This window comes from Macrosteles quadrilineatus, unplaced genomic scaffold (assembly GCF_028750875.1).
Source record: "Macrosteles quadrilineatus isolate MER2022 unplaced genomic scaffold, UCM_ALF_1.0 Scaffold_2__2_contigs__length_208266976, whole genome shotgun sequence".
Taxonomy (NCBI): Eukaryota; Metazoa; Arthropoda; class Insecta; order Hemiptera; family Cicadellidae; genus Macrosteles; species Macrosteles quadrilineatus.
In genome coordinates, this window is record NW_026542595.1 from 19,834,483 (window position 1) to 19,860,526 (window position 26,044).

General features: G+C 33.0%; 1 protein-coding gene across 1 annotated transcript in view; it reads left to right on the plus strand.

Annotated features, from left to right (window-relative positions):
- Window positions 1-26,044, plus strand: part of LOC128987341 (DE-cadherin-like) — a 483,101-nt gene that overhangs the window by 389,635 nt on the left and 67,422 nt on the right. Inside the window, exon 2 of the mRNA XM_054408138.1 lies at window positions 21,132-21,310. Within this exon, the coding sequence (XP_054264113.1) occupies window positions 21,132-21,310 (179 nt within the window). The remainder of the gene's footprint in view (window positions 1-21,131; window positions 21,311-26,044) is intronic.

Consider the following 26,044-nt stretch of genomic DNA (forward strand, 5'->3'; position numbering starts at 1 on the left):
GCACTCAGAGCGATACACTCTGTATAACTTGCCAATCTGTATGTCCTAGAAAACGTATTATGTAAAATATAAAAATTATATAACTACTTTCTAAACGCTTCAATAGGATTTATTGTATTATCTATGTCTATATCACACTTCCCTCTGTAATTAAGTATAAAACCTAACTTATTATTTCCAACAATACAGTTTTGCGGAAGAAAAGATTTGTTAATGTAGGATTTTTATTTTTTGCCCACTAGAAATCCTTGATCATAATATTGTTTTATATGTACCTTTCCGCTCCGATTTCCATGATAAAACGCTGGACATGTAATTCACTCACTCCTACAGATTTTTTATTTTAAATATAAAATATTTTATTCGATCGGTTTATACTTCTCAGTATACTCTCAAGACGACTTCTCCTCGCCATGTCTTCGTCACGGATCAAAGTGACCTGTTTTGCTTGTCATCTCGTTGAGTCACCGTAATCTCGGCAGGTCCTTGATCTCGGCTTCATGATCAAAAACAGCTCACAAGCCTTCATGGTCTCTCATAGACGCTCTACATATTTTGAATAGTCACCTCAATATAGTTGCAAATGAAAAAGATACACTATTTACATCGAAAGTATTTATAACCCCAAGGTTTTGTATATTAGAAACTATTATTATATGTATATTTAATTTATCTAGTATTGTTATACAACTTTACAAATGTGTTTTACAATCGTTATAGGCATTCCCGTGTTGCACACTCCTGCACAATGGAGTAATTCGAAATCTTAACACTTGGACTTCGTTTAATGCTTTATTTAAACTTTTACTAATGGGAACCTAAACCATGTAAGCAACATTCGAAATAATTATCATTTATCATATGAAAACAATACCATCTATTCTAAACAGTCAACTTCATCTTATTAGTCTTGTAATGGACATTAGAATTGATATTTAAAATCCCGAGCATAAGCAACAATATTTAAGTTAAACAAATTAATTTAGTACATTCTATTATTGAATATCCTCGTGTATTACCATTTTGGTTTTCTTTTAAAACTTTAATTCCAAGAATACAATAATTATTTATATAATAAATACACCTACTGCTAAAATTGTGCAAATAAATATTATTTTCCACGTCGTTATTTTCCACATACCATTTTACGTAGAAACTACTAATTAATTAATCAATAAACATAATTGGATTGGTATAAAAATATTAAACTGTATTATACTATATTATATCTGTAAACAATCGGATTGTTGTAAATAGTCAATGGAAAAGTAAAGTGAATCCGGGAAAACAAAAGAGCAAGAGAACGCGTGCAGCTGCGCTCATCGCGCTGGGATTGGCGAGATTGAAATATCGTGGAGTCATTTACCATCGGGCTTTAATATCACTTTGGGGAAAAATTATCCGCTTTATTTATCGACCAACTGAAAACAATCTCTGCAGTAATACGATAAACAAAATACAATATTACGAGCAATAGTGACAGATAAGGACTGGTGACATTCTTGAAACATTATCAATCGTTAGATATTTATCAATTTCATTAGCGAATTGGAAAATTCTAAAACCTTAGATTTTCTATAATGTTTTATATAAATAGTTTAAAGACACCCAATAGCTTATTACTTACTATATACTACTTGTAACAAAAACTATATAGTTTCACCAATCCGAGAAAATAATTTCCCTAATGAATTGTGTCCTTCGTTTTTACAATTTTTATATCAAAGAGTTTACCACAGTTATATGCAGATCATTCAACTAATTCAAAAAAAAAAATACCCCCGCCGCAGCAAACCTGCCGACTAAGCGAATTTCCATTTGTCTGAATTGATTTTCAGTTAAATATATTTTAATAACATTAGGTTTAACGAGTACCTAGGTTTGCTGCTACAAGGAAACTAATAAAGTGTGTTTTTGAGTAAAATATTGATAGCTTAGTACAAAATAAATAAATTTGCCAAGTTTGATCAAAATATATCCATAAACAAGCAAACTACAGCATTTGACAATATTCTCCATAAGAATAACATGGGAATTTTAAATTTACAATTTTTTTAATTTTCTCCGTTACTAATAATCGAACAAAAATACTTTTATATACTAAATTATTTGTTTTTTTAAGTTCTTTAAAAAGGTCTAAAGAGAAATCGGGAAATTTTGTGTTTTGAGGGTCAAAAGTGAGAAAAACCAATTTTTACCCCATAAAACCCCCCGTAAAGCCCCGTTCCCATATTCCGATCGTGCTGGTTCGCGAACTCATTCAAGTTTATCCCGCTTTACACCTTTAAACCAAATTTCATCAAAATCGGACAAAAATTACTCAAGTTATCGCGTTCACGGACGTATATATATATATATATATATATAAGTCTATATATATATATATATATATATACATATATAAAAATTAGAACGAATGGTGTTTTTGGCCTCTGGGGACATCAAAATGAAAAAGTAAATCGGTCCCGGGTCTAGGTCTTACCGTGCCACCTACGGTAATAGCTACTTCCCTATAGGGAAATTCGCTAAAAACTGATAACTTGTTCTTAAGGTTATTTGAGTAATTACATGTATTCAAGAGGAGCATTTATCAAATTAAAGAAACATACATTTATTATGTGGGGAAAATTATTTGATACTTTTGAAAAGTAATACTTGAAAAAAATACTTGAAAATACTATGAAACATTTAGAGAACAGCTATTTCTATGAATCACGATTGTTTAATGGTAAATTGTCTAGAAAGTGATAAAGTTGTGTAGTTTAGCGACGAGGGTCACAACTTGTACTTGGAGATAACGTTGGGAGCAACTTGGACTTGGAGAAACTTGGTGCGTGTCAGCAATAGTGCTGCCTTCCCACCGCTGCACCAGCACGAACACTACGTCTTAACTAGACTTGATACAGCTGTAGTATGGTAGCAAATAACTTTGATTGAAGCCAACGTTTCATATACCGATTTACTTTTGTTGTGTGTGTGGAGGATCGCCGCTGTTGCTTTATTTGCATATATTCGCCATCTGGGACGCAGACTTAATTGCTATAATAATATACTCATATATATTCAGAAGTCCTTAAAATTTCCGGGGATAAATTTAAATTGCAAAGTGTACATACACATACCCTGTTACTGATCTGCACAACGGTAATATTCTATTAACACTTCAACGAAATATAATCATTACGCTGAAGAAATATAAGAAAAGTATTAAATACACAGGTTTATTATTAGTTCATGCGTGTAATCAACGTATTAAAGATCAAAGTACTAATACAATATATATTAAGAAATGTTTATTTGTTTTAGGTACCAGTCGTGTTGGTCGGTCAAGCAACTTGCAAATAGTCACTGACTCCAGTAAGTTATATGAACCATGTTTATGTTTTATGTATGTAGAGAATGTATAACTTCATTATAACTCAGTTAGATTTCCTAGTGTGAGGTTATAATCTGTTTTGAAGAAAAGTGACGTTTCAAGTCAGTGAAAGATAACTCATGGTTTAATGCTGCTAGTGTAATTATATAATATTATATTTTTATAATTTGTCAGGAAGTTAACAATAAACCGTTGTCACAATTTTTGGTCGACATAATCCCCATGTAATTTGTATTTACTGCACCCAAATTAAAATCATTCCCAGCGATGTCAGCGAACGACCGGTAAAATGCAGCACTCCCGCCAGATGATGCTAATATAAGTATTTTTACTGGAGTTCCCCACAAGTAGTGCATTGATCCCGAGTTTGATTTCACTCTCAGTTTACGCGATGTAGCAATTACTGTCATTGTTTCCTCAGCTTACACCATTGTTATTGTCAGTCATAGTGTAGAATCTATTCAGAACATTCATCTGCTTCGTCGCTAATATGCCAATGAACAGATAGATGCCTATACAGTCTGATCGGAAGTTACTTCTCTAAGGCGTAATTCATTTGTAGGCCTACATACTTGCCTTATTTATCAATCAACTAAACCACGTATCATCATAACCAATCCGTTATTTTATATTTTTAGTAATGTATAATTTACAAGGCTTAACATTAACAGCACATAATTGTATGCAGCAATTAATTAAGAAACCAAACTGTGGTTTAACCGTGCAATACTTAAATGCGAACATAGAAATTGTACTCGAATATCCTTGTGGCTTATTTGTTAAGTCAGTTCAGGCGTTTCAGCCAACTCTTAAACATTAATTTTACTTTTTAACTTAATTTCTGATACCCAACCATTCACTGAAACAAAATCTGCACGTATGCCGTGCGTATTGCATAAAATGCATGCTAAATCTATGAATCGACGCAGTGGCTAAATAAATTAACCAAGATCCACAATTTATATGGATTAACAAAATTTGCAATAGTTGTAATTTGGGATAACGTAAACCGGATCCATTTGATCATAATATAAATCTAATGGGACTGTGTGAGGCAGCGCTCCGTTTAGTAGGATACTTAAATAATGGCGGCCATATTTAATTAGGGTAACTTGGTGCTTCGATGACGCACTTACTACTGTTGGTTTAGGCTTGAGTAGTTATCTTGAGGCTTACAAGTCTGCCGCTTAAAATGGTAAGCTTTGGAGTATTTACGTTTAACAAACGGCTAAATAAACCCTTCTTGTATACTAAAATTAAGATATAATTTAATTCGTATTGGACTTTAATTTAGAAATAACCGGTATTGTTTGAGTTTTTACTTAAATTATGAGTTTTACATATTGGAATTGGTCCAGTTAAGGACGATTTTCAGGAAAGAATGATGTGTCACGTTTGTGTGTTTTTTTGTAATTTTATTTTAAATCAGTTTATCCTTATTTATCAAAATACAGTGTTGAATGCCCTTGATACTTTGCACGCCCCTATAGAGAAAATCAAAGCATTTATTTTTAATTTCACTGAAATAAGTTAAAATCAGTTAAAAAACAATAAACTTACTTTATTTTTACTTTCAATAAATAGTGAATTGTGTATCGTATATAAGCAAACCATCTTACTGATATACCATTCTTAAGTGAAGTATTACATTAAAATCAACCTATCATTAGGTATTGGTACAATTTTTTTTTATCTGATAATATAAAAGGGCAGTTTATAGTTAAATAATATAAACTATTTATAGTTTTGACTTTTAAGGCTGTAGCCAATCTCAAACTAACTACAGTATTACTTCATTGATAACATTCTTGATTTCAAAGTTGTCAGTCTGTGAAAACTGTGCGCAAGAATATTTTTGGAATTGATATGAGCCATTTAATTAGACGTTTGATACGCATATTGACAAATTAAATGTATGAAGTAGTATAAGAAGTGACGAGTGGTATAGTTATGACTAGGTTGTACGGTTGTAGCCAATCTCGAGTTGCAGTAAAGGATACTCCTGAGGGTAAACGCGTTCCGCTGACGTTTCAACTTGGTTTAGGTTTTAGGAAACTGTTATCCGAAAGTACACTTCACCAGCCCCGGGCTCCGTTAAATCTGCCAATCTTCCTTACGAGGCACACTTACTTGCTCCGACTGTATTTCACTTTCAGTAAATATTGTTCGTTGTTAGTTTCTCTTTAATTAGCTGATTTAGTGGACACGTTTTATTGAAAACACATTCCATTGGGAGTCTACTGTCTGCCATTTTTCATGTTATTTCCAAAGGTAACATTGTGTTAAGTGTAAACTATTCATATACTTTTGTCTTATATGTTGCGATTTTAAAATGTTATTACTTGTTGACTGTAACATAATTAATATTTAAATGTGAAAGATAATAAACAATACACGGCTCCTTACTGTCTTTTTTATTTTATTTTATTTTATTTTTTTTAGTTAGGCTTTTGTATGGCGTTTTGTACGATTTGCAAATTTCTGGGCTTTTTATTTTTTTTACATGAATAATTTTTTGTAATCAAAATCCTCGATTGTTTACCATACATTTAGCAATCAAAATTATTTAACTGTTGCTGTGTGAACAAAAACGTGTAAAAGTCCAATATTAGCATTTACATAATACAATACATATTTAACATTGTGAGCTGGAATAGTATATCGGATTGGACTTAAAAATTAAACAATGAATATCATCAAAAATTGTAAGGTTATTTACAATAATTTTTTCAAGTGTTAAAGGTAATCAAATATTTTTGTTTTACGTTAAAGTGATTCAAAACTACACACAAATGAAGAAAATAAAATGTCAAGTGAAATTTTAACTGATTTCAAAGTTTGCTTACTCCTACTACTCCTAACTTGGGGCAGCGAGCTGGTATAGTGGTTAGAGCACGGGACTCCGGTTCCTGGGGTCCCGGGTTCAAATCCCGCCAAATTACCAATGGATTTTATCTAAGTGATAATGCCGTAACCCCTAGGTCTAGCCTGAAGTGAAAAAAATTCCGGGCTCGTGCCTAACATCCTAGAAAAAAAAAAACTACTGCTAACTTAATACTTACTAATAAATTACTACCTACTGAATACTTACTTACTTTAATGATATCGGTTGATTAATGTATCCCAACATAACAGACCGTTACATATTTTGGGACGAGACATTAATATTGCACAGTACTTATTACCTGAAACAGTTAAGAATGTGATAGTTAAACAAAATCGGCCCCCAAAAGGTTAGGCTGAGCCGTTTGTCCTAAATGTGCCAATAAAGATTGTAAGTGGCCCTCGGTGTAGGGGTCAAAGGTGACTCGGTTCCTAGATATACGAGCCACCTGCGGCGAGGGAACCTATCCAGCAATGTTTGGTTCGGTTACGAAAATAAACAGTGCATAAAGTTTGTTTTTGTAACAATGAAGAATGTGGTTGGAAAAACATATTCCTATGAATACCATGGTTTTCGATCGTATTTATAATCCTTACTACACAGGGATGTTTGATTACTGACATTCGAGATGCTCAACATTTGTATTTATTACTGGTATTACAGTACTTTGCAACGTTTTATAAATCCACCTAAATGATTCAAATTGTATGATATGGCTATTATACATTAACATCAGCCACATAATCAGATTACTGGATCTGGGTAGACATCGGATCCTATTTATAACTACAAAGGTGTTTTATAGAATTACCCATTTAGGGAATAAGCTATAACCGTAGGTCTTGTGGTGAGACCTAGACACGGGAGCGAATTACGTTTTCGTAAAATACCATCCGTACAAATTTAAAAATAATGTACTGTATTTGACTGTGTCCGTTTGCACCGTTTGATTACGGAGAATATTCCAGTAAACTGTAAATTTAAAATCACCATGTTATTCGTGTCGAGGAATAAATAAAATGTTCATTATTGTGTGCTTTTTTACGGATTTATTTTGACTAAATTTGCTAAATTTATTTTTTATTTCCTACCAAGCTGTTAATATTTAGCTAAAAAATACTCTTCATATCCGTCCTTGCAAGAACAAACCTAAGTACTTATTAAACCCTTGTGTTATTTCAGAATGGAATAAATCTGACATGTTTAAGGAGATATTTTTAGTGAGAACGGATCATGGAAATGGATATTTGATCACGTTTGCTGCAGCGGGGGTTTGAATTATAATCTGATGAACAATCACACATTACTAGAAATATGTTTACATTTCTTAAATCGCAGTAAAAGTTACCAAATATTTTAAATAATTAATTTATTACCGTTCAGTAGTTTATAAATATATTTTTCCTACAGTTACCTAACAATGTACATGTTCTCTCACTGATTTGAGAAAGCAAAGTGGCCAATTCGCTCATCAGTGAGACAATGTTAACATTGTCTCACTCTAGATTTGCAACGTAAAGGCACGAAATAGTGAGCGCGTAACATGCGAGCGAAATACGTTGGCAGCACTGGCTGTAAATCAGCTGGTCAGCTGTTGTACTGTTGTATTTGTCACTTTACATTAAATGTTATATTAAAAGTTCACTTCTGTGTAAAAATAGGTTATGTTTCATCACCAAATTTATTTGTTTTATGGTAACTGTAGGAAAAATATAATGTGCAACTCGAGTTCAAAGTGCATTTGCCTCATTCGAGAAACCATTCCTCACTCGCCTACGGCTCGTGAGTAAGGATTTCTCTCGAGTGAGTCAATTGCTCACTTTTCTCACTAGTTGCACAAATAACTTTTTCCTCATAGAAAACTTCATTTATCATGATTTATTTAGTTCATATTTATGTGGTATGGGAATTTTAATCACTGTATCTAAATGTTGCCTACTCCTGTCGTAAATAGCGATTTCAATAACTATTAAGAAACATTATGTTCTACGTGTGAACCAGCCTCGCACAATACAATACTGAAGCTATATATCCCCGTAGGCACAAACGAAACAACAAGCTAAATAAAACATAACCAACTTCTTACATACAATGGCAGTTCTCTTTGTCTTTAAAAGTAAAATACAAATAAGTGAGGAGATATTAAAAATGTAACAACGGGATGGAAGTCGTGTAGCTGGGGGGTCCGACTCGACAAGTCATGTCGCCCCGCAGGGCTTCACTTTGATTCCACTTGGCTAACAAGCAGTTCACAGACGTTATATAAATGCAATTATTTACTTGTCATTTATTTATTTTCAATGAACCACTTTCAACGAATAAAATAACACGAATGAAACTTTCATATTCACACAAGTTTCGGTAAAGCAACCCACGTTTTCACAAGATAAACAGGAAAAGGTTTAACAAAATGTAATTACATTTTAAAGCTAAAGTTTTAATGAGGCTGTTTACTTGTTATCAAAATACTTTGTTTTATTGATTCATGGCAAAATCTCCATTTTTACAATCAATTACATGCATAACAATTTGTTCATGATACTATATACAACTTTCACGTTGTGCTATATAGTGCTTTATAAATACATGCTAACACTGATTGGATTTGCAACTGGTAACAAATTTGGCTGTGATTGATATTGAAATGATGAAAAATTGTTTATGGTGGATACAAAAAATCGGCAAGCAAAAAAGCTATGTACTTGAATTTGAATTTAACATTATCAGCCTAGATTGAAAAGGAAAATATAACAATTCAAAAACTTAACAGTAAAACATAAATAACTATTACAAGTATGAACAGTCTCAGTTTGACAATAATTTTGGTAACGAATCTGACAACATGTTTGAGTGCCATTATGGTACATCTTGCAGGACTAGAACTTGTTAATTGGAATTGTTTGTAGACGGTACATGTAATATTAGGTTCATAGGTAAACATGTGAACAAGTAGTAAAACTGTTGATATATATCAAGTAATTTAGTCATCAATTGTGATATATTATAGCTGATATAGTGTTGAAGATTAGCTGATATTGCTAAATTTTATCAGCAATAAACCATAAAAGAGCAAAGTAATATCCAGTGCAGTAGAGCGGTAGCTATACTAAATGTTTTATTGAAAGACATTCCGGAAATATTAATGGAATCAAAAATAATTTAAATAATGGTTTGAGACACAAATTTCTATATTTGCATAACATTTATGAATAAGTAAGCTGTAATGTTTTATTAAGAATATGTTTAGTTATTATTTGCTAGGTATAAATCGTATTGTGTTGAAGGAAAAAAATAATCTGAAAAATTACAAACATAGAAAATGTTCACTGTTATTAAGTGTTGAAATCCAATGACTGGGAATAAATATTACAATTTAATAGATGTAGAGCAGTGGGAGAACACAAATTGAGACGGTGAGGGTGTTTTTTTCGTTGTCGTTCGTACGGATCAAAAATATTTTCAAGGTAAATTAAAACAAAAGTACATACCAAATCAAACCTTAGGGTTTTAACATTTTGTTACTCAATTAATAGTATGACAATAATGAAAACTGCCTGTTTGCAATAAACTATTTGTTGTTTTCACGAACTACAACTGTTTTGGCTTAGGAAAATGTGAATGTTTATTTTTATAAAGTAATCTGGGTTTTCATTTAATGAAGCATTACTATGATCAGCTAAACTAAGATGCAACCGCTGATACAGTTCCCTTATTTATGAATATGTTTTATTTTCTTAACAGTTTTCCTGCAAAACATTATGAACTACTAATTGAGATAGAGGATCGTACTGTTCTATAACTTATTCTTTTGTTTACATACATAATTTGTTATTATTAAATCGTATTTTTTTACTTCATCCCTACTAATATTGATAATAATATGCTTTAATGTTAATCGGGAATGTGAGCTATCATCATGCCAAATTTCAGCCCAATCCGTCCATTAGTTTATGCGTGATTGAGCAACATACACACACACACACACAAACACACACACAAACTCACAAATTTTCAGATTTATAATATTAGTAAGATTTAAATAATAATTAATTTTCAAGATGTCTTTTATAATATAATAATATTCAAGCTAAAAAAAATCCCGTTTAGACACTAAAACTTAGTTGTTATTAAATTTGAAAGTAAAATTTAATTACGATAAATTTTACCTTTTATAAGAAAGCTGAAGATAAGGTTTGGATTAGGAAAGTTGAATGAGACATAGAAGTTGTTTTCATGAGCTAATCTTTCCTCTGATTGCACCATTCATTCATTCACGCCTCTTGGTTTTTCCAATTTCAAAATAAATTGTATGAATCAAAAGTTTTGATTTTCTATGAGAAATTTTCAAATTATATTTTAATAACCATTACTTAATACATACAACTGGTTATTGATGTGGAAAACAGTTTACATATATGAAATAGTTTTGTAAGGAACAAATAGATGCAAGATGTACTTAAGTATACTTAGTATGCTTCAACTGCTTCAAGTGAACCGAAGTGAAATGCTAATACATTAACACAATTTATTCATAAAATGGTACCCTTTGCTAAAATGATAATCTTTACATTATTTCAATTGCTTATGTTTTGTTCATTTCCATCAACACAAAGCTTTATAAGGAATAAAGACTCTTTTTTGTAAGCAAGCGTGTTATTTTACCACAATAATTAGTTTTTATTTAGAATTTTTACTTTTAAAGCGAATTATAATTTTGAATTTCGAAGCGAGGAACTTAAATAAGTAATTCACGTGTAAAACGGGGACCACGGTTACAGTTGTAGTATAGCGTTTGGCCCCAGGTTTAGTCGCATCCTTCCGACATTTCAGTTTAGGTTAACCTGTGGTCTGTAGTAATATAATATAAACAAACCTTTTCAAGCATATCATGCCATATAATTTTAATGTGGAAGTTTTACTTTGGTATTTTTGTTTGCTCTTACTCAGTTTTTATTTGTTTTTTGTTTTATATGCTGAACCGAATAAGAGTTATGTTTTATTCAGGTTGGCTGTTGAAACCGTACTGAAAACAGTTCTTAAGGAATGTGTGTTAATCTTTCACAATCATAGTTGACTCACACACACCTCATATCCGGCTTGTGTAGTTTAGGCATCATTCCTGAACACCTTGAACACGTCATCAGGCTTCTTATCACCGCTGCGTTATGGTTCGTCTATGCAGTACACAGTCCAGCCAAAAAACTATCAATAAAATAAAATAAACAATGTACCTAAAATGTTCTTTATTTAGTTTATTTTTCGTTGATTATTATTTTTACTTTCGTCCAATTACGCTATTAAATAGTCCGTGCTTGTAGAACATTCAATTTATTTTTAATATACTACATGTATTTCAAATATAATAAAAAGTTCCTTACCATTTTTTTTTTTTTTTTTACATAACAGTGCCTCAATTGTTGTCAATAATGATGCATGTTTACAACTCATCAACTGAATAAACGTGTTTAAGACAACACTGAATTATTGCCAACATAAACAATAATAATTACTACAAGTATTATTATATTTATAGATGACCATACAACACTGTACACAAATTAATTTTTTGTAACCAATCTTCAAATAAAAAAATGTGTGAGCATGTTCTTTCCCTATGCACATTTGTTTAGACTATTTCCAATTGATCAGGTAGCCTATATTATTTTCCTTACAGTAGCAAATCTATCCAGAACAATAGAATCTAAGACCAATAATTCAAATTACTAAATTATTTTTATGTCAATCGATAGCATGTATGCTAACGACAGTTTCTTCAGTTGTGTTTTTACGCGTGACAGATGTGCGGAGGGCGGCGGGTAGATCCCAACCCATCACAAGTGTACGCCTGCGCTGTCAGTGATTAGTCAGTCACGTGGTCCTGTCTCGTGTCTCTTGTCTGATTGTAACCAGCTGCAGCTGTCGACACATGTGACATCGCTACATGTCTAAACTATCTTGTAGAATATTAGGCCTACTTGTTAAGTGACGTATAGATTTTGACAGGTTTCGAAAATGTAATGGGGTTTAAAAAATTGCTTAGTTTGACTAAACGAATGGCATGCCATAACTACCGATTTAGAAATTACATGATGTTAAATCACGTATATCATATCTGCAATGCATTTAAGTCGAGCTTATTACTTCGTGAAACACTTGGAGTTGGAGTCAAGCATACTCTGGGTTATCTTGAAAGTACCCGTGTCACTGTTGATTTACTATGTAAACTACATTAATACATACCAGAAATAATTTTTATCAGGCTCCGATTATTATCAGGTGAGCTGGTCTTATTCGGTAACAAAGCTGCACAGACCATCCACTCATTTTTACGCTCGCCCTGTACTCATTTTCAGCCGACCCAAAATGTGATGAGTTCTTTTAAAGATTGTTTGATTACTGTGAAGCCACGCATAACGTGGCTGATTTACTCTGAAGTCAAGCACGTCAGTGTTAGGATACGTTGAACCCTTGTACAACAAAGCTAATCAAGTTTAACTTATCTTCAAACACATCACAACTGTTGTAACTTAATTTAAGCATGTCATTCCTCCAATTTTGAAACCAAACCACAATTACTTTCCTTTTCAAATGTTAAGTAAAAATTATTTGAGTATGCAATTAGTTTTATTTAGTACTTAGTGTTTATCATGAGTCCTGTAAGCACCACAAGGTTACTTCCTTGAACCAAGCATTTATAGGTTATTTATAAAAATCAGTCATTCAATAATAGTGTAATCTATGTACATATAAATCCAAAAGTACCCATGCACTTTTGAGAAAACTACAAGTCAAACCCCCATAAACCATATACTTAAAATGTTCGTCATGACGAGAAATTGCCCTATAAAGTCGTAATTGCTTTCCAAAGGGAACTTTTACCATATACCTAATTATAAAAATATCTCAGCTGTATTCATTTTTATGTTATTCTTTCAATTTATTGCCTTATTAAAATCAGGTGAGATTATTTGTTTGTATTACTGTATTCGGTTTCGTTTATTTCAGCTTAACCTAACCAATCAATAGTTTTATTAATACTTATGAAGTCAAACGGGGTGAAGCCCGTGGGTAACAACAACAACTAGTATGTATTAATAATATTTTTATTAGTGTTGCTTGTACTGCGACTAATAAACACTTTTTTATTCTATGTTTATAGTTATTTTTATTAATTAATCCAAATTGAAAATGTTGTTTTAGTACAATATACGAGTAAATAGATAAAGAATAATGTAGCTATCATGTTTTATTTCAATTTCCTCCGTAAAGTGAAAACTTAAAAATTGAATTTAGAAATTTACCTCTGAAGTAATTTTATTTGCGAATAACGATGGAATAACGACGCCGTGTACGGAAGGCAGGTTGCAAATAAACTTCAGTCTTGGTAGGGGGGGGGGGGGAGGGGGGGCACTGAGCAGTGATTTTAATCCCCTCTCTGGGGCGCTTTATTCTCATTCTGGAAATTTATCTTCAATGATTGGATGGATATACTTTTCACCGTAGGCAAGACTACTGCTTTATTTGCTTTAAATTATTGAAAACACACATTGATTTCAATATGGAGGCGTAATTTGATGGTTGTCAGCAACGTTTTGCATTTTAGCTCTGGAAACATTGTTTTGAAATATTTGTTTGAGACGGCTTGGAATTAAGGCAATATTTTATTTGGTTTCTGAGTTTTATCAAGTAGTATAGACAGTTGTGTGCTTCATACGCTTTTTAAAATCTGACATAACTTGCTTTAGCCTATAATTTATTATTAATAATTGAAGTGTGGTATATATTTTTAGTTTTGAACCACGGAGCTATAAATATTAAGAGTTAATGCCTCTATACGGTGATGTAATTTTAAAAGTACTTAGTTAAAGAATATTCAAAATAGTGTTCATTACATCATTGTGATCTTTTCGTTACAATGCAGTAAAACTGCTATTTTCAATACATGCGTTATGCGGCCTAAGTAGTTCTCTTATCCCAAGGACAATAAACTTCAGCTACAGTAGAGGACGTAAGCTATAATTTTCCAATAATATATTTCTTCGCTGATTTCACCATAAAAATAGTTTCTATTAATTAAAATATTATCTCATAGTACTTTGTTTGTAATTTTATGTTTTACAACGACAAATAGACGTTTTGACAAATTTAAATGTAAATATTTCAAAAGTAGTAAATTAAATGTTTCATTGTATTGGCGGAGTTATACTAAACGCACCTTATTAAGGGCAATAATACTGTTCGTATTATTTAGTAGCGGAAACATAAGCAAACTAATTTGGATGTAAACAATCGACGATATTTTAGTATTTTAAACTGATTGGCATAGAAAAAACTAATAATTATTTCATAATTCGAGAAAAAATTAGGTTTTCGATCCTCGGCCTTTTCCAATCCTTTGTTTCGCCCTTTTAATAGTTGAGCTAGTGTCGAAAAGAAACACTTGTATGTAATTAATTTATACATACATTGATTACATTGTTATATGTGAGAATTATAGTAATGATAATCGGTTGTAGATATCAGCGAACCTGTTGTGTAAATGTATCTATAACACAGGCAATACCAGTACCATATGATTGATACGCTGTGCTGCGATGGGTTGGGGGTTGGGGGTTGGGGGACGGAAGTCATTTCAAAGTTGGGTAAATGTCCACAGGTCTGCGACCACCAGTGGAGTAGGACAACGACCGCCTAATGGCCTTTATTTTACGACCTTCCGCTTGCTCGAATATGGCAGATTTCACAAATAAAACTATCGGTCTACAGCGACCATCGATGTGTAAGGGAGTTATTATACATCGATGACCGTGACCAGACTTTGAACCTACTATGTTGCAGTTTGTTTGGTTTCATAAGATAAAATTGAGACAAGTGATTCATAGTAAATATTTAAATTGATAAAAGCTTACGAGTGATCTATTTTAAATTATATTACCATAATTACTCAGACAATACATAAATGTCAAACTGTGAAGGTATTAGAATAACTGATAAAAAGCTTTTTATACAACATGTTTATAACTAAAAAAATTGCAATGAATACATAAGGACATTGACTATATCTTTCTGAGTATTTATAATTAAAAAACTATAAAGTTTAAGTCTTACGATTGATAAATTTATATTGAAAATAATATTAATTTGGTTAAAAATTGACGACAAAAAGACTTGTTGCGTATAGCGTATACTTATGCTGACTTGGATTGTAAGGTGGCCCCTCTACTATGTTTATTAAATTCTTTCATCGATGAATAAATATATTTAATTATTTTGTCTATGGTTAAGAAAGAAAGATATATTTTCAGGGTTACCAATAAAATATTTGGAAACCATGACTACACTCTGAAAACAATGAAATGTATTTTTTTTAAACCTCAGTTTTGTTGTAATGCTGTCACCTTGAAACAATGAGTATTTTTAAAAATTTTTTGCTGTCGGACAATGTTTCAGTTACTATACGTAACGTAGCTTTAGGACTTGATAACATAGAAATGTTATATAAAGAAATATTGCATTGGAAACAAATTCATGATTATGGAATTATTGTTACATAAAATATTGTCCATACATCCCCAAGTCATAAAGTTTCGGACCAAAGAAATATAACAGCACGTAAACTCGGTTACCACTTGAACTGTTACAATTAGTCATTTTTAGGTTGCTCTCAACTAAATAATGTTTTAGTGGTTCTAAGCAGTTAGCACAACTTTAAAATATACGTCCAATCCCACACACTTTTGACCAGTAAAACTAAATTTTGTATTGTTAATCCCTAAATAAAAAAATCATGAGTTGTTAACCATCTTACCAGTCTAATTAATAATTATTCCCTCCATTATGATCTATATTCGCTGATGTTAACGTTGGTAGTGTGAAGGAGTGGTGGGGATGGTTGTTGGAGAAAGTTAACTACTAGCCTTAAAGTTAACTATCGTTAACAGAGGCGGGGAGACGTTGTAGGGCTGTCCTCGCGCATTGGTGGCAAGTTATAATCCTTCAACTCTGCTCTAAGTCCGCCTGACTGATGGACGCCCGTAATCTCACCGGCCAAATTCCACTTCTTAATGCCTTCCATTGCCGCCTTTATACCACTGACACCATACTTTGCCGCCAAAACTGATGACTTGTCGGTGACCACTGTTAGCAAATGCAAAGGAACGAAATTAACTTTCTTGAAATATTATTGCTACCTCTGATCACGAATTGATATGAGTAATTATATTAAATAGTTTTAAGGTTGTACAACTGTGTTTAAAACATATTTTAAAGCTTAATCAACAAATAACTTGACACCTCATTGATGAAACGACTCAACAAAACTAACAAAATAATATTGTGTTGATTTGATAAACCTTTCTTGTACATAACATCTTAGTAATTGACTGTTCAAGTAATGCCTGTTGTGATTCATCATTAAGTAACGAAAAATTTAAAAACACATCTAGCAATACTCATACTTGTCACCACAGCATGGTAAATATGTACTCTTAAGGTGATCAATTACAATTGGACGCTCCAGTCATCATCACACACACAATTGGTTAATATGATTAATTGAAGCGTCATATCGAATTCGATCACCACTTACCACCTAATGTATATTTACTGTCTTGTAGTGATCTACAACTACCACAACCACCATTCAAAAGTTATTGACAAATAAATGAACTGTTCTAAAGTTGCCTATACTCGTAGATGCATTTCTTACACAAGTGGACAGCGATGGGTTTCGGCAAAGTGGTAGAGCCACGGCCACAAATTAGATAAGCCTCAGGTGGGTTGTTGGAATACATATCGACAAATGGTCGCTCATGATGCATATTGGATTGGCCAAGGGAGAAGTGCAGACCGCCCGCTCCCCGTCTGTACACTATCACTTATAGTTGAGTGGACGGACTGTCAATTTAGCCTTGCATCTGGTGGAGCTCCTGTGATTTATAAATCAGTTAGATAGTTGAACTAATGTTGGTTACATGTAATCTACGTAAAGTGGAAACTCTTTTCTAGCCTAATAGTTGTAGCCAGTTTTGAATAAAATAGTTTAGTTCAATTAGGTGTACATAGCACACCATATTACCATTAAAATAACTCAAAGGTTAGTTATTGTGAACTAAAACACATTTTAAGACCCGTCTACTATAATACTCGTAGTAAAATTGTTATAGTTGATCCATTATATATGAAACTAAAGTTATTGGTATTATTACGATAGTTATCAGAAAGACTATACCGCAATTTCTTTTAAAGATCAAATAAATAATATGAAAGTATAAAAACTAATTCTTAAAAGAAATTATGCCCAGGAAATAGGCTATGTTTAACATTTCAAAATAATAAATTTTATAGATATTGTAGTTTATACTCATTCAGCAGTTGGAAGATAAACAATAACTATTGCAGAAATCTAACATTCTTAATTCTGCAGTCATTACAGTATATTCCTTTAAAAGTACACACATTTTATAGCGATTGAACCGTCAATGTACATGATGAACTATAAATTCATACTCGTACGAGTTTACAGATTGCACCTGGGCACACAACTGCTTGTTCCCTAGCTGCTTGGTTCAGACGATGGAAAAGTTAGTAAATGTAGTGACGAGGCTGTGGTTTTACCGTTTCGGCGTTTTGCCACAGATGGGGCACATTAAAGCCCTCGTCTTGGTTCGTTATTGTGATGTAAATCATCCCTGAACGGCGCTGGTAAAATTAATAAATACACAGCACGCCGTCGAACACTTACATGTTTAACAGGTGCGGCTTGTGTGTAAAATACACACTGAGTTCGGAGATTGGAAGTAAAAATATGACAAGCAGTCGGTTGGCTTATTGTGTAGCAAATATTGTAGTGAGAATACTTCACATACCAACTTTACTTTGGAAATGCATCTTTAAAGAATTATTTTGTTGGGTATTTGTATTCGCGTTTCCCGCCATGTTTCTGCCCTTGGCTACGAACTGTGCTACGTGTCAACTTTAACAATGATCAACAATTTTCTTGGCCCGGCACTCATATTGTTTTTATTCTATTTGGGTCTTTTTATTTGTCAAAAACTATTTAGCCACATTTTGTGCCTTGGATTCATAAAAAAGTCCAAGAAATAAAATCAGTTTAAATATTATAACCTCAATTTCTCAGTATTGGATAACACACTCCGCATATAGCGTACAATAACCGACAAAGTTCAAGCATCATACTCACGGATAAAATGTTATAACAGTTTGAAAAATATAAAACATCATAAGTTTTCATTTTAATTCAGTTTATGTTTAGATAGATGTATCAATTAATATCTCATTTTATAATATTCATTCTGGTACCATGAAAATAATAATGAATATTTGAATAGGAATACAAAATATGTTATAAAAATGTTCCAGTAAATAATGTTCAATTATTATGACGTTAAAAAACTTAACAATAAATAGAAATATGTTTATTTATTTAATTCGCAATTTTCATACTTATAAAAGACGAAACTAAATCATAGTTACCCAAACATGTTTTCATTCTCAGAAACCTAATGTGAAGCCTAGAAACGGATACAGTATACAAAATATTGTACACCAAGGTCTACTGGATAAAAGATACTCCTCATCAGTTTCAAGTCAAACTTACCAAAATTATTTATATAGCCGAGAGTGGTTATTTGTCAATGAGCATGCAACACCTGTGGTTTTTATTGTGTTGGTGGTACTATAGTGATGTAGATGTAGCAGCCACCCCAGCCACTTGTTGCTGCCAGTGTCGTAGTGTCGAGTATCGCGGGTAGTGTAGGGGCTGCGGCGGTGGCAGTAGCAGGTGTCCCACAGGGGTTGTTCTCACACAAAGCCCATGACGGCACCAGCATACCGGGACAAAGCATGCAGCTGGGCATTATCTGCTAAATCACATCACAACAAACAACAGACCATCATAGCAGATACTCGTACAGTGTGATTTGAATAGTTCCCTCTGTCTACAGGCTTCTGGTGTCAAATACGTTTACACAGTAATTGTAAAATAGTACCCGAAACAAATTATTTTACTAAACGTATAAGCATTATCTCAATTAAACACATCGACGTATTGATTTTTTTAATAGTCTCTTAGAGTCAAACATTAATTTTTAATAATTCAATAATTAATTGTTTAATTTTCTAACTATAACAAATTACGATTAGTAGCCCAAATTACAAGTGATTTAAATTTATATCGTTAACTCTACACTATGGCGACCTAGTTAAATGAAAAAATGAAGAAGAAATTACAAGAGAGGAAGTAGTAGAAAGTTTTTAAACGTCAAAAAGTTGTATTGCGCTGCGGACATGTGTCACGTGAGACGCGAGACTTGGAAGCCAAGTTGAGCTAATGGCTCCATTAACCTGCTGTAATTGGTCCAACTGTTATCTTGAAACCTCCAGATGCTATCAGAACCTTTCAGCTCCAGCTCGTAAAACTATATGTGTATTTTCAAACCGTTGCACTGGTTTTAGCTACGAACTATCCACACTGTCACTATCTATTATTGTCTAACAGAACATGTATTAAGAAATTTGAAAAAAAAATCACACTAAGTCCTCAATGCGGTATTAAACAAAACTGTATTTGCAAAGAATGTACTTTAAAACCACTAATACTAATATAAAACGTAAGTAAACCCTCATAGTGAAGTGCTGAAGATAGCTTACATACAAAAAGGAAATTGAATATGACATTCACCCAATAGTTTTGTGAACGCTTACTCAATACTATAGTTGTAGGGGGTTTATAAAGATGTTTTAAATGTTATTTTTGTTTTTGTTTGAGTGAAGGGTAATGTGCCCTTTTACTAAACTTTTTTGTTTTACTTAGAAACAACACACAATATCGATGTGTACCTATCGTCGAACTAAAACTATTTAAGTTTATAATAAATTAAATATATTTTTACTGCAATGGAATTCGAGTAATTGGGTTTTAAGCACTGTAATCAGCCTGAAACCCGAACAGGTAAACCCTCAAAGGAAGAGGTGCTCATTCCTTTGCATCTACAGTGCTTCCATCATCCAAATGATTGCTTGTGGGAAGCATTCATTATTAAATGAAATGTCGAGTGGCGAGTTTTCCAAAACATAAATATCAATTATTTGTCATCAGCCGAACCAAAGGTACCGATTTAAGTTGTACAACTACTCATTTCACGCAATGCGCCACTTGAAAAGTTGTGTCCGGTTATAAGCCTGGCCTGGCTCCTGTCTATCATTTACTAAACGCGGTTCGTGACAGAATCACTTAAAAGTGCCGTGTTCAAGGAAAGGGTGGTTCACCTCATCACTGTAATGGATCCGAGGGTAAGCCAGATATTTGAAGTTGGGGGATATTATGTACTCGGAGAGGAACTGTATTTGTGACACTAGTTAAGTCTACACGTTGAATATATGTGTATCTAAATTTAGATTGTGCTTTTCTCTCACTACTAACTTTACTATTTTCATTTTTAGAGATCTTAACACCTGAAGTTATTTAAGACTTTCTTTAAAGTGATCTGTTGCTATATTTAATGTCTCATTTTGAACATTTGCGATGTATTCACATATGTATTCAATGTACGAAGACGACCTTCTGCTTTAAGACACTTCTAGTTTTTCGAAAATAATCTATTGTGTTGTGATAAACAAGACCCCCTTTATTGAAATATAGAATTCTGTTTGGAACAGATGTGTTTGGAATATTAAAGATTATTTTGAACTGTAATAATAGATTCATTGATTTTAATGAATGATCTACGGCAAACGCGATGCTCCACGGATCCTGCACCTTGACTACTTGAACTGGAACTTGGCTCCAACGTACCCACCCGTACATTACATACCCATCACTTGAATCACACAATGGTGTTTCTGTTGCAGATCCCACATCACTGACAGGTCGCTCATGGAAGACCAACCCTCTGACAGGGCCAGTGGGGCGGAGCTCGGCGAGGCTACGACACTCCAGACACCTGCTGGGCCGAGGAGGCGCTCCCCACCTGCCCACCCCAGAGGCTCTCCTCGGCAGCCCCTTCGCCGACCTCTCGGGGACAAGTATCGTGAGTATAAGCCACCTGTCACCCAGCAACCCAACATGTGGTCAAATCATATGGCCAAGCTAAATCTTCCAGCTACTCCATACAATTTTGTTTCAATAATCTAGTCAATTGCTTATAACATAAAAATTTCAAACCAATTTTTAGTAGGATGATCTCCAATACATAAACAGACTTCCTCGCATAAAATACATGTATGTTTCCTTTACTTCTTACCTAATGCCTGGCCCCATAAGAGAGGCCTATACATATTTTCGAAAGTAGAAATCCATTAGGGAGGTGGTTAGATTGGTAGTCACGACAGTTTCTAGCTCGTGGTGTCTGATAGCTGCTTATCTTCCATACAACATTGAGTGGGATCCATTAACTGTGCCACCCACGTCATCACCGTGACGTCATCTGGTGATAGACACATGGGACGTTATAATAACATACATGGCAGAAACATGCACCAAGAACAAACGGACCAATAATGTATCTGGTTAGAGACAAATCATTTAGAAATTTGCCTTAACTATTCCTTATACGGTAACCTCGACTGAACCTCACAGTGATGCCTCAAAACATAGAGGAATACTTTAATACTTTGTATCTCTCGTTGAGTGTATTCTGTGCTCGCTGCGTAGCTCAATAGGAAATTATTCATTTTTGAGGATTTCTTTCTCTTATAACAAAGGGTCCAGTTTACAATGGGGTTTGATAAGGCTATACCTTATTTTGAAATATTCAAATATTTAAAAAGTTTTGTAAAGTAAAATAGTTATATATAGGATATTCTGACAGTTTAATCTCTTATTTCAACATGAATAAACATGTGTCAACATGAATAAATTTAATCTCTTCTCAGTTTTAATCTCTTCAGGATCAGTTACTTAAATTAAGTTGGACAAATATTTTGAATTATCTTATCAGTAACAACTAATACTTGCTAGTTAATTTTAAGCACATATACGAGTCAAGTGCAACGAAGAAATCCCTATCTTCTTAAGGTGTTCAGACTGACATGATCATCATTATTACTGATTTTTCTGTTTGGTGCAGATGGCCTGTAACGAACTAATTTTCTAAACGGACTTGGTTGTTCCACGTCGCTAGTTCACTTTTAAAAGTGTTTTGGATAACCCTTTTGTGTTCAAATTCATGTTTCTGTTATGTGATGAATATTGTATATTCAACTTTGTTCACTTGCGTACGATAATGTTGTTGTCATTCTAGGGTTTGGCCTGAATTGAGAACTCAGAGCTGTATAAAATACATGATAGCTGATAAATGGTATAGTTTCTAAAGTCAATAGTGTTTACGGAACGGATTTATTGTAACTATTTAATCGGTCTTACATCGGCTTGGAGCAGAAGTAAACCTATTTAAACCAATACAAACATTCGTTTTTTTTTTTTTTTTTTTTTTTTTTTTTTTTTTTTTTTTTTTTTTTTTGTAATGATGGTCGAGTATTTCGTTCATGATGATTTAATATTATTTTGCTAGTTTTACTATTTTATTGTTCGAAATGTTATTATAAAAATATGAAGGTCAAAGAATTGTTATTAGTTTACCTTGCTAGTGCTGAACATAACCTACATTGATCTTCCTCAATCTAAATTTACGTTTTTCATGCATACACAATTCTGGTGGTTACCACTATTTCAATGATACTTAATAAAATAAGAAATAATGAGGAAATCATTGTATCAAAAGTATTTATATTATGTCGTTATTTCTTAAAGGTTATAAAGGTATAAAGGAGCACATTCTACAAGCAATATTAAAAAAAAATCAAGTTACGTACAGATACATTATTCCACTTCAGTACTTTTCTTTTATTTCACTGTTTGGTAACTTTGGTTCGCTAACTGTGTGGCTAATCTACATAGGTGAAATTTAGTTAGTCAAATGTATATTCTGTGTAAATTACACTCTAGTTTAAACCACCTCCCGCTACAACTATCTTCAGTCACCTTATGTGCCTTATGTATCATATCCAGGATGGCCTCTTCCCACTTATAAAATCCTGACCAAGTTTTTGTCGTTTGTACTCTAATATGTAACAACAGATGTTAGTTAAATCATTATATTTATGGAACCATTGAAATTATTCATGTTTGTAAACCGTAGGCTTAGATACAGTGATGACATTAATCCTGTTAACGTGTTCGCATGTGCCCACTCGATCATTTCTCATAACCAGCAATCAATTTAAACCACATTTAATGTGATAACATGTAAAAGGATTCGAGAATAGTGATTCAAATCGTCCGCTATCTCATGTGACGATTGAATGCATAAATTGCATTCGAGGGAAATTTGCATAATCAAATATAAACCGTTTATAACTTGTTACGTTTAGTTTAAATATGCATTCACCGTTCCACCACTGCAAGGAATTTTGGTATAAAAACCTAAATAAATTGTTTTATTTTGATACGGCTATAGTATTTAAACACCACAATCTATAGCATACAAATATACTGTACTGCATTTCGGCACACTTTAAGTAATGAAACTAATGCTATCCGGTTATTATATTGCATCACATTTAACTATGTTTTAGCATCATTTTCCATATTGGGAATAAGCAATTACTCCGGGACCGATGTACTTTTTTATTTTGATGTCTGCAGAAGTTAAAACCATCGATGTATAATACTCTACAGTTATTTTGTTTTATCTACAGTTATAATACTCTACAGGGAGTTATTATACATCGATGGTTAAAACACCATCCATTCAAATTCATAATCATCCAGTCTTGATGATTTTCTTACAAACGTGTAAGCCTACATTTATTCAAATGAGTTCGGAAACTAGCATGATCGGTCAATCGAAACGGGATTTTGTCAATATTGAAGATTTATAAAAAATACGAAGCCGAACCGGGACTTTTTGAGCACTCGGTATATTATGCCATAATAGTAATAGGTTTAGTACTGTTAAAAGTTTTTTTTTTACAAGGATCAATTCTTTACTCAGAATTGTTTATTCAAATCCCAATGATCGAGTACAGTTTTACTTTAATCTATCAAGAAGAAAATCGAACCAGCGACTTATGATTGCTACGTGGGCTCTGTAACCACACAGATACCTAACTACAGTACTTAAGTACTGTATTAACTAATACCTGGCTATTTTAGAAAATATTACTAGAATCCTTTTTTATGGTTACAAATTTTAAAATGTTGCGAATCATCGTTCGACCCTGTTGAGATGAAGATGTGTGTAGCGTGTTCGGATATAGAATACATTTGTAGGTGTCCGGTGTACGAAGGGGCATAAATCTGTCCATACAAGAGTGATAAGGATTGGGGGGATTTATGAAGGTGCAATTCACCCCCCCCCCCCTCTCCCCCCTAGAGTCATCTCGGACATATTGTCAGGTGTATTCGTCTTACTCAGTGACTCAGTTTTGTCACTCTTGGCTTCACTCGTCAAATATCGAAATTTTATTATTGAATATTTTAAATTGTGTCTTTTTTACTTGTGTTTAGCAACTTATAATTACCCTACACGTAAAAAATCGTTCGGACGTACTAAAACTTTTACGCGGATTAAGTTTTAAAATAAATAATTGTATGTTTGTTCAACATATTATGTATAACTTGGGCCTCATAGAATCAAATCCTGTCAAATCTATTTAATATTTATATTATATTTTCTCATTATATATATCAAAGACTTTTATTTTAAGTATTCATTCTTCTTCTTATCAATGATATCACGAAACTTCAAACTACAATCGCTTATAATGCAACTTTCATATTAAAATAAATATGAATTTTAAAATTAAAGTTCTTACTTCTTATATGTACCTTTTTATGGTAACAATAGAATTAATTCGCTAAAACACAGTCATGTTCATATTCTCAGAACACAATACTGTACATCAAATTCTCTTCGTGCAAAAGTTAGCTTATGTTCCCTGTTCAAGAATAGAGTCTTTAAGTCAGACTGTAAAATAAAGGCTCTGTTTGCTTGCGTTGTAAAGTTTATAACTGAAATAAACATAAGAAAGGGGCATAGCAATAAGTTTTTGTGATTCTCGTGAAAGAACACAGTTTGTTTGGTTAGAACAGAAAATAGTAAAGCGGATACCGTGCAATACCCAGTAATCCAGCGGATGTTTGGAACATTTACCGTATACACCTTAAAACCGCCCCCCGTTATAACACGTGTTAGTGTGAAAATATTTACTCCAAAAATATACTGTATTGTTATTATCCTTATTTGATCATTGATATCAATGTTGAAATTTTGCGAGGCCCACCGTCCTATAGTTTATGAATTTTAATCTAGTTATTCTTTCTTTGTGAAGACGATCCTGCCTGCCAATTATATGTATCAGGTTTTTAGCAATTAAACATTTCACTTGTTGTGGGCACCAATTTCTTTTATAAATTAAACGTATATGTTTATATGTGTCAGTGTTTCCCTGTCACATACATAACTATATACTGTACCTTTTTGGCTACGTACGAAACTTTGTTGCGGATTGTGGATCGTTTTGTAAAAATATGGAAGTACATAAAATCAACTGCTTCAATAATGAAGTCATACAGTTAAATTAACATTTAACAGTTAATACACATTTAATACATTTAAAGTAACCAAACCATTATTTTAGAGGGAATCTCGGAAGATAGGGGTACTTGAAATATTTACGAAATAAACTTGAGAAGTAACTCGGTCTGGAAAACTATCCTCTATAAATTGTCCTGCAGTTCCTTGCATCGCCCGGGTCGACGC